General features: G+C 40.8%; 1 protein-coding gene across 1 annotated transcript in view; it reads left to right on the top strand.

The window, feature by feature from the left end:
- Window positions 1-11,163, top strand: part of LOC307268511 (copine-8) — a 105,785-nt gene that overhangs the window by 59,842 nt on the left and 34,780 nt on the right. The window contains exons 7-8 of the mRNA XM_080051172.1: window positions 9,301-9,364; window positions 10,065-10,168. Of these exons, the coding sequence (XP_079907298.1) occupies window positions 9,301-9,364; window positions 10,065-10,168 (168 nt within the window). The remainder of the gene's footprint in view (window positions 1-9,300; window positions 9,365-10,064; window positions 10,169-11,163) is intronic.

The following is an 11,163-nucleotide window of genomic DNA, read 5'->3' as shown; positions in this document are numbered from 1 at the left end:
TGGCAGTGCAGTAACCTAGCATTAAAGTAGCTACGAGGCACAATCAGTTTGTTGATTCTAGCGCCACCTTTGGACAAAAGTGTTAGGGTTTTTACGGCCCCATTGCATTTGTTTAGGAAGCAGGTGAAAGAGAAAGAGAGAGACAGAGATATACTGCAGGATGCATTGCGATGAGGTAATGTATTTATTTATATGTGACTATGAAAGATTAATAATGACACAATGGTGAAGCAGATTAAACTTTGATTTAGTACTGTTCAGGAAACACAGGATGTTCCTGTCAGCTTGCCCTGCCATAAATCCATTGGTATGTTCTTGGGAAAAATGCTACCAGTGCAAATCCATTAATAATAGCTATAATATAATAGCTAATAATATAATAGCTATAATATGATGTAATAGCTATATAAGTGTTCTTTTCACTGATGGTGTCGTTTGCTGTTACAAAAGAAACGTGTGACTCACTGTTTGATAGACATTTCAACGTTCCTCGTAAGAGGTTTATGCCAGTCCCTTCTTGAAATTGCTGCCACCTCAGTACAGAATACCTATTAATGTTATTATTTCAGTCAGTAGTACAGACAGGAGAGTTGCATCAATCTACTCGTATAACTCTTGGCAAGAGAGCGACTGTGTTTATTTCCCAAGAGGGCAAACTAAGCCTATTACTTGTTAAAAAAAATACTTTAACAATGTGGATCCTGGATTTTAAACCTTGGCTGTTGAAATATGTTCTTTCCACAACATGCAGTCGAGCTCATTTGTACGTTAAGCCTGTATTCATTGAACCTAATCATTATTCTCCCCACACGCTCGGCCCCTCTCAAACTTTAACACAAGTTAAATAGGAGTCCAGACACAGTGCTGCAGGTTGAAGCTATAATAAATCTCTTGACACAGGCTCCTCTGGACCTTTTTTAACTGCAGGAACGTTTTACCCTGACTCACTGTTTGGTTAGATTAGCCCGAGAGCACTCAGGTTTGGTGAGCACCACCTGAGACTTATTTGCAGTGAATTAGCATTTCATCACGCGTAACGTTCTCACTTGAAATACTGATGCTGGCGTTCATTTTGAGGGGCTCTTGAATATTCAGTGATTGTAGGCTTCGTCAGCTCTGTTTAATTATATCCTTTCTCTCTTTTCCAACTCTCCATCTTTACAGTATCTCTCTCTCTCTCGCTTTCTCTCCCACTCTCTTTTTGTGTGTGTCCCTACCATTGTTCCCGACGAACAATCTTCTCCACTGTTCCCTTTTTAAGTGTGCACAGGCCGGGTCAGAGAGAAGCCCTGGTGAAACTATTGAAGAGCCAAGTGGTCTACAATTTCAGATAAAAGTGAGCCAGGGAAGGATGACACCCGCACACAAAGGCAGACGGCTGTGAATACAAGCCTGATTGAAAAGGATTTGTAAAGAGAGGACAAAGAAAAACTCGCTATCTGCCTCTTGTGTGACATGGATTTGATGTCAATGCCCCTTGTTTGGCAGAGAATTCTAATGTTGTTGAGCTTCCTTTTAGGTGTGTGTGTGTGTGTGTGTGGGGGGGGGGGGGGTCTAATGTATGTATGTTATGTGGGTGTCAGGGCTCGACCAAGTATGGACGGGTTCTCATTATTGTTATAATTGATATCTCATTCAGGTATTTGCCCTTCATCAGGACTATAATGAAAATTCTGTGTGTGTGTGTGTGTGTGTGTGTGTGTGTGTGTGTGTGTGTGTGTGTGTGTGTGTGTGTGTGTGTGTGTGTGTGTGTGTGTGTGTGTGTGTGTGTGTGTGTGTGTGTGTGTGTGTGTGTGTGTGTGTGTGTGTGTGTGTGTGTGTGTGTGTGTGTGTGTGTGTGTGTGTGTGTGTGTGTGTGTGTGTGTGTGTGTGTGTGTGAGATTTTTTGTGCTCATGCGCTGCAGCCCAGAAGTGGCTCAGACTTAATTATCCGTCTCTCGCCAGACACTGATTGCAAATCCATGTGTCTTGATTAGAGGATTCACAGACTGTTTCCTATCTCCCTCATATGCATACACACACACACACACACACGCAGGCGCGAACACATGGAGAGAGCTAGATATTCCTGAAGCACTTCTCAATGTTGAACAGCTTTTCTGGGTCATGAATAAACTTAAGAGGAAAGCAATTTACCTGAATTTACTTGTGTCTGAGGATGAACTTGCAAATTATAGAAGTATAACAGTTAAAGACCCAATTTTCTGTTTATTTTCCCGTCTCAAATTAGTTTCTCTCTCCCCAACATTGTAGCATCATACATAGTCTTCCCATACACCTTGGCTGGATTTCGACACATGACTAGAACACTTTTGCACACTGACGGCAGCACAACAACATGTTGCCATTATTTCATCATTTTCCCTTTCCAAAGTGGTAAAAGCTCACTTTTCCCTGAGGCAGTTTACACATAAAATTGCATTGCGCACTTTTGAGCAGTGTCTTGAGTGTTGTGTTGTTGTCTGTATGCATGTATGCGGGCCTATGTAAGTCAAAACTGTGAGATACATTATTCATCCAGTAACTATGCAATCCTGCCGGTTACCACCTACGTATCATTTCATGTCAGAATAATGACCGCAGCTCTCTGAAAAGAATGGAGGCGCGAGAGCAAGCATTACAGGAAATAACGAGCATAGGAATCCCGTTCAATATTGCCAACTGCGGGGTGCCCAGCTCGGCAAGGTTGTCATGGCAGCATGGATTGTGGGCGCTTGTCTCGGTTGGTGCGCGTGTGTGTGTGGAGTGGGGTGTTTTAAACATTCTCCCTGCAAATTGTTGTTGCGGTGAGGTTGCACGATTGAGACAGTAGGGGAGAGACACTGGAGAGAAGTTTTTGTTGTGAGCCTTAAAACATTTAAACTTACTCATTCTCCTCCGCCGTCATGGCAACAGAAAGCACAAACACACAACCCAAGGGGAGAATAAAGCAGGGCTCTGGTCTCCAAGTAAAGTAACTTAGAGGGGTGTGGTACGCTCATGTGGATAAGTCATGATATGAAGACTGAAAGGAACGGCAGGAGACCATTTTGATCTTAATGTAATGGGAAGTGTTCCCTTAAGGACAGTGTTACAATATTTCAAGTCTGTTCATGTGCTTTATTGGTCATGTAAAAGGTCACGATTACTGGAGCAGTTGTTGGCAATGACATTGTTGAGTCTCAGGATCCTTCCAACAATGCAACATGGAAAAAAATATATAGAGAAAAATAGCACAAGTGGAAAAGAGAATGTTAAACATAAATAAGAGGCATACTGGATAGTGCAAACATAAGATGTAAGTGATGGGAAACTAAATCCACAGTCCTTGATTTATGCAATATAATGTAGTCAAAGTTTATCTGCAGTTTATTTGAGGCTTCATCAGTCTGATTAAGTCAAATCAAGTGGGTATCTTCCAAAGTTTTAGAACAAAACTCCCTCGTTTTTTCAATGTCCCTCTACTGCAGCTCAGCAGGGGAACACTGTCCAGGGAAGCAACGCATAAAGAGGGACATTTTTTAAAAAAAAGGCTCTTTATTTAATGTCATGGGTTACTGGTCAGTGAAATTATATGTGTGTGTGTGTGTGTGTGTGTGTGTGTGTGTGTGTGTGTGTGTGTGTCTGTGTGTTGCAGTTTTCATTTGATGATTAGAGACCACATTTCCTTATTTTAAGTACAAGTTTTCAGATCATTTACTTTTAATACAAAAAATTATCAGTCTTGCAATTTAAATATACCTTTTTAAGTGTTAACCCCATACATATTATGTGGTTATTATTGCAGATTCAATCATGTATAAGTAGCACTTAACTGTTGGAGTTGCTAGTTGTATACTAAATGCAGATACTTTATGTAGTTGAAGGGTTTTTGAGATTAAAGTTAAACATAGCATTGAATAAATGGCTCTTGATCCTGAACTGGAATTTCAACTGATCTGAAATAAAACTGTGTTTAGCTCTTACGAAGGCTGATGATATCTGTATAGCTTGTATTGCTGCTTCACTGACAAACCACACCGCTCATTATTTTCGAGTGGCTCTGACGTTTTGTGTCCACTTTGGACTTTGACACACAGTTGTGTCAACAACTATTGACACTGTTCAGATTTAGCACCACCACTGCTAAACCAGAAACCATAGACCAGAGAGTAAAAGCAGAAGAGCATGTACAAGTGGCCCTTCATAAAAGGCAAGTGAAGAGTATCTGAGAGAGCTGTTCAATTATATTGTGAGATTGTTGAAAATTGGTTCAAGGGCAAATACCAAAATACTATTTCCAGCATATTTGGGAAGAGCCAAATCAGTAGATAAAATGCTGTGCTTCAGAAAGTTCAGAAACCTCTTTTTTATAAAAGTTTGAAAACAGTGGAGTCAGCTTTATGGTAGGAATCCAATGGGCTAGGGTCAATATTTATAATATAATAAAAATTAAAAAATTCAGAGTTTGTACAGAGCAAGTTTTCTTGGCGTCATTGGTTTTACAGTATTAGCAGTGGTCCAATGTTTGACTGTGGCACATTGGCCTTTCCAGGAAGCCCCCTTGATGGAAAAAAGTGATTTTACTAGAGGATATTCTGAGGGCACTCCTGTATAAATATGTTTTCACATAACCTCACCCACGGTGCAGCAAAGCAGGCACAGCTCTCCTTCAAGTGATTACGATATGATTCAACTACTTTACTAACTCAAGTACAGGAAGTTGTGGCTTCACTTGGATTATTATTGGAATTTCCAGGGTACTTTAGTGGTAAATTAGGTCAGATGAAATTCCTGGAGTGCCATTGTACATTTAATGGCATAAATACTTGAGGAAGGATATCAGTATTGCCATATTGATTTTTGTTGTTGTTGCTCTGCCTCTCTTTGTTCATACCTTCTCATGTAATGCTATTGCGATCTGGAAAGGTATTTCTATAATAGCTTCAGAGAGCAGTGACATGGGAATTTGGTTCAAATCTGATTTTGATACAATTCATCAGACTGGTTTTAGATATCAGTGGTCTGCTGGTTTGTTCTCATGAAAGCCAATACCAGGAGCCACATACACATAGCACACAGGAAATCAAAAAGACTATTTTCTGCCTTTCCAGTCACAGACATGGTGACAGTTGATCTCTGTAATGGGAAACTGTGATTGTGCTTGAGGTTTCAGGGAGATGAATGAGGTCTTCTTCGCTTGCTATCATTCTTTCTCTCAGAGCCAACGTCTTAATTAGTCTCAATCGGTCTTCCTCTGAATACATTTGACTAATTTACAAAAGCTAACGCATACAAAATCCTCTTACCCCAGCTGCCAGTCTTGTCTGGAGATGAAAGGAAATGATATAGAGGGATGACAGAATAGTTCTCCTTTCTTCCTAAGGTGCTATTATAGCTTTTTTCTTTATAATCGTCAGATTTCTGAGGAAAGGGTATTGCTTTTGCAAGTAAGAAGAAAAAAAAGAAAAAAAGCTCTCGGCTCTTCTTCAACATTGGTTCCAGGATCTATTTCATTTTGATAACTCTACCATTTCAAAAGACACCCCCCACCCCCCTCTTGCCAGTCCCTCATGGTGGAGTAAAAGGAGGATTTGAATTACATTCATGCAGAGGTCATCGACCCCAATTTTGGCCTGTCTAAACGACTGCCTGAGTCGATTTCTGCTAGGTGGGGTTCTCATCATCAGAATAGAGGCCCCTTTGTCAGATTGTAAGACCTCTCTAAAGTTATGCCAAATGATGCAGTCCCATCACGCATCTCTTCCTACCATGCATGGTAAGCTTCCTTTAACTTATTATTTTGATCTGAGGATCTTAATGGGATAAATTACATCGCTTTCACTGGTAGGTAGTATTGAAATATATAAAAATACGCTTTTCACCATGATAACTGCACAGGACCTAAAGCACTTAATACATTTCAAATACGTTTTTTATTTATATGTATATCTAATATACGTTGTCATGCGGAACAACATGGATAAGTGGACATTTGTACTGATACTTATACCTTTGAAAAAAGGGTTTGCCAAAATATTTTGTCTTAATCGTAATAAAAAACTCCATGAAAGAAGATACATCTATCCATGGTAATATTGATGCATTTTATTACTAGTAAAAACATAAATGAGTTTGGTGGACAGTTAAGAGGAGAAGAGGAATGACATACGCTAAACAGGCTGCCCTGTTAACAGTTTTAAACATTGAAATAAGTAACAGCACTATACGGTCAACCTGGTTGGGCTCACTCAAATACATCATGGACACCTTCCATTGCCAACAACGGAAAGGTCCACACAAACACACACAACCGGACACACCTAATGCTCAGTGTTCCTTCTGTATCATGGAAATGTTTTGAGGCAGTGTGAAGTACTAAAACTTTCCATGAGGTTTGTGTCTGACCAGTGGTGCCATACTTACAAAAACAAGGGTGTGTTTGTATGGCATTTCCAGGAAGCCTGACTTCATAAAGTGCTTTCACATTTGAGGGTGAGTCCTTTGCATCGATCTGTTGACCCCCATTTTATGCCAGTTTTACCCGAATTATTTATCCAGTTTATCGGCAGCCAACACTATATGCGGATCAGCAAGTTTGATCTGTATAGGCACAGCAGAGAAATGTCACCCGAGGCCATATTCTGAAGGATTTGAATTAAATGAAAATGCCATGTAGATACGTGGAGGCTTCACTACAACATTAACACTGCACATTATTTTTAATCTTCACCTATTATCTGGATGTGGTGGCTATAAATAACCCATTCACATTTCTCACTTATGCAGTAAGTTTCTGAGATTTATTTTTGTACTAACTCAAATAGAAGTAATATTTTTCTACACAGTTACACAAAGACATGTCTTGTGGAAAGCCTTAGAAATGTTGTAGAAAAATGTCACAAGACTGATGGTGTAAGTTTCTTGGAAAATAATATAACCTCTTACTAATTTCTGATACACTGTGGCCAACACACCACATAGCCAGTATGGAGCATCAATGTAGGGGAGAACGGGGTAATTAGGCACACTTTTTACTCTAGTGAGAATTGCTCATCACCTAAACATCTTTCAATAGTCATTCCTACATTAAATTGAAGCTTAAGGTGTTGGCTTGAAATGTGTACCCCTCACTTTTTCTAACTTATTGTAATAAAGAAGAAATTTACCATCAAAGACACTCTAACACATTGTGACAACCAACCCCATCAAGGGGTCGGTTGTCACACACTATGGGGTTGTTTGTCACAATGTTATCTTTATGGGAAAAATATTAAAAAGAATGCAAGAAAGCAGAACTACATTTGAAAGTTTAATTTCATTGTCAAGTTGAAAAATAGGCCTACATAACGTTATGCATCTTAACACAAAATGAGCAAGGAATTAACAAAAAGGAAATCCATATTAAGACCAACCTACTGTATGTAACAACATAAAGAACAAAACAAATAGGTCTAACAATAATAGCCTACTCAACTAGGATACACACATTCACTATCTGAGTTACAGTGATGGCAAATGTAGGGTCTGCTCACTCTAACTAAGCAGAGATTGTGTGCCCACTGGTTGCATATACAACACTTCTCCCTTACCTCCCCTGAACGGGTGCTGGAGAACGTTTCCATACAAACCAAACACAAACTATCCTCTTCATCTGATTTCTCCTCCTGTCTCTTTCTCTTCTGTTTCTTCTTCCCCAGCTGGGGTGGAGTGCACTGGGGTGCAGTAGCCTTGGCAACTGGTCTAGTTTGGGATGCACTGGGTCGTTTTGATTTTGTTGCCCTTTTTCTCTTTTGCATGCTAGCTGCCTTTCCTGCTCAATTCTCTCCTTCTCTGGGGTGTCAGTGAGGATACAGCTTTACATTTTATTTTGTTATTGGGTTCCTTTCCTGGCTGCACCCTTTGGATAACAACCAACCCCCCAAAAAATGTGACGACCAGTGGCGTAACTTTGATGTTCATATTGGTGGGGACACATTTTGGCGAAACGCCCTCGCCTCAGACCCAGCATCCAACCGCTCACTAGTTTATTAACCAAACCAGTTTTATCATGTATCTATGTAGCCTACAGTTTAGTCAAGAGTTGAGGGGCTATCAATCGTTTTGCACTAAAAAACGTATTATATTCATACATCCTTGGCTGCTTATGTTTCACAGTAGGGCTGTCCCCGACTCGGAATTTCAGTTTACGGGTGAACCGGGGAGTTGGAGCGCAGCTGAAGCGCGAGCGTGCCCAAGCCTCGGCGAGCCGGTGAGAGAGAAACAACACAGAGACGGTGACGGCTGCAGAGAATGGTGATTTGCGCGAGTAAAAAAGACAAGATGCTCGCGGTCTACGGGGGCTTAATTGTTTCCAGGGCAACCTATCTTTACTACAGCACATAGCAGAGCAGAATCAATAGGCATATATGGTGCGCAATTTGCACAGCGCAAACGTACATCTGCTGTGGTTTTTTCTTTTGCCATTTCCTCTTTAGTTTTGACCACTCTTCTTCTATGGCGTTTGACGTGACGTGACACATTACCGCCACCTATTGCCCTTCTCCTTTCCTTTTTTCCCCCGACATTCTTCCTCAGTTGACGTCAAACTTCAGCCGCATTCATAGCGCAGCAGCTGAGCTGATAGATTCCGAAATGACAGCAGAAGCTCTCAAATTAAGCAACCAATCACCGCTAACCGAAACACAACCCACGACAACCAACAGGAGGCAAAGCCAATCACAAAATGCATAAGGCGGGACTATAAAGAGGCAACGCATTAACCCTTTCTCGTCGTTGTCATATCCTTCTCATATTGGTGTGGACAATTTCAGCACATTTGAATACGTCCACACCGTCCATACGCAATTTTACGCCCATGGTGACGACCAACATCAATTTGACATGAAAAACACTAACAGTCCTCTCACCTCAAATGCAGCAGTCTAACTCCAAGGAAGACTATGTAGGTGACCTCTGATCCCAGTTGTGAATATTTACATACCAAAATTTAACAGACAGTGCCTTCTGGTTCCGAGATATAACGATTGTGACAACCTACCCGTGTGACAAATTACCCCGTTCTCCCCTATTACACACAAATGCACATACATCATCGGTGTGGGACTAGTTTAAGACGATTTCTCAGAATTCACACATGCAGAAATTCTGGTATTTCCGATATTAGGATGTATGCAATGATTTCCGATACATCCACAATGTCAACTTGACCTTGTGCCTTGAGTGCTCATGACAGCTGTGACGTAGGAGGAAGGAATGTTGATTACAACATGGCCATGACCAACATACTATCTATGTGATTGTTATCTGTTAACCCTTTGCTGTGTTGTGTGTTGTGTTCAGGGGCATTCAGGGGAAGAAGTGCGGGACCGTTATTGTGAAAGCCGAGGAGCTGAACAACTGCAGGGTGAGGAAGTTATCCTGTGGCTACTCTGCACATCTGTGTCTGAGTCTATGGCATATGGTTTCATCTCTTTTCAAGTTTTGCTTCACTTTGTAAAAGTGGGCCCTGGGCAGAACATTAGTATTAGGGGATTACGGGCAATTAGCTGTGAAAACTTGGTCTGAATTAGGACTTTGAAGTCACTTTTCAGTGTGTTTCACTTCAGAAGAAGTTCAAATGGCATGAAACGATAAGGCCCCTTTGACGCGTGTTTGAATATTTGATTAAACTTTAAAGAACAACGAAAGCCTCACTCAAATATTTAAACCCTTAAAAAGCACTTTGAGCCAGCTGTTGACTGTTTCAAATTGCACATTATGAAACTAGACTTAGAATACTAAAATGGTTCTACAGTGGGGAAGTGAGGAGCCCCAACACCCATACAAACAAGTCAAAAATCTCAGATAAACCATAAAAACAACTGAAGAAATCAATAAATAATACAGTCAGTAAAATAAATAAAATAGAGTGTACAAAAAATATTTTTTCTGAGGTATAAGAAATTTAAAAAAAAATCTATTCTTACGGTTTTAGCATGTGATTATGCAAGTACCCAAAAGTGGATTTCCCTACATGAAAATTGCATTTGTTAAACTGACATAAAATAGATTCAGAAGTTATGCTTTCCATTTTCGCAATTCCATTCTGTTTTTTTTCTCATTAGGAATCGGTGATGATGCAGTTCTGTGGAAACAAGTTGGACAAAAAGGATTTCTTCGGCAAATCCGACCCATTCCTGGTCTTCTACAGGAGCAACGAGGATAGCACGTACGTCTCCTACCCCTCCCATCCCTTCCCTTTCCCTCCATCTATCCTTCTCCCCCTTTCATCCTTGGGTTAACCCTCCGTTGCATCCACAGGAAATGAGTTTTATTGATTGGCCTCAGAACAAAACCCATGCTGCCTGTTTAAGCACTTGTGCGAATTACAGTACATGTGGAAATGCTTGGGCATGACCAATGTGTGTGTGTGGATGGAAGCAGGAGGCGGTGCGGCGCTGTGGATTGTTAACAGAGAAACGTGTGTGTGAGTATTCGATCGAGCTCTGTGGGCTCCAGTTTCCATCCTGCAGTGTGTGACAAGTCAGATAAGACCTTGTGCTCTGAGGGTGGAAGATACCAAGTCCACCTGCTAGCCAAGGGACTAATAAATTATCTCTTTGCACTTTGTGTGTGTGACATGTGTATTTTGTGCATGTGTTTGTGACAGGTCAGTACTCCAGCTTCCACAGCCCTCCACTCTTACCCTCCATTAGTGGAAAGTCTATTTCCACTACACTCACCCAAGTGTATTTCCAAAGTACATACTCCTTAAAGCCTCTGTAAACCTGGTCTAAAATAGTAAAAATTAATATATGATATCAACGTTGGGTGTCTTAAAGGTGAAGTAAGCGGTTTATTTATGTTAATATAAGTGTTAAATCGCTCTTTATTCATACAGTGATCACTTACATAATGTGCGCGTTTCATAAAGCCGATCTCTTAGTCAGCTGCTCTGCATGTAATCGGCAAATAAACTTATTGGAGGATCCCGAAATTTTTATCCAATCACAAGAGAGAACGCTACAAACCGAAACACGTCTCACACATGGTCTCACTGCCGGTGCACGCCAGAGCAACAGATGGGTGAATGTGTATGCGCCTAAAATGGCGGAGCAGGTAAAAATCCTTCCCAATGTCTGTTTTGATGGTTTCTATCATGTTTTATCACACTTATGGATCTGAGATGATGCTAGATAACTCGCTGCTTGAAGACCGCAGTGC

This window comes from Ammodytes marinus (genome assembly GCF_949987685.1).
Source record: "Ammodytes marinus genome assembly, chromosome: 22".
NCBI classification, from domain to species: domain Eukaryota; kingdom Metazoa; phylum Chordata; class Actinopteri; order Uranoscopiformes; family Ammodytidae; genus Ammodytes; species Ammodytes marinus.
The sequence above is the reverse complement of the archived record's forward strand: the minus strand, read 5'-3'. Positions and strand labels throughout refer to the sequence as shown.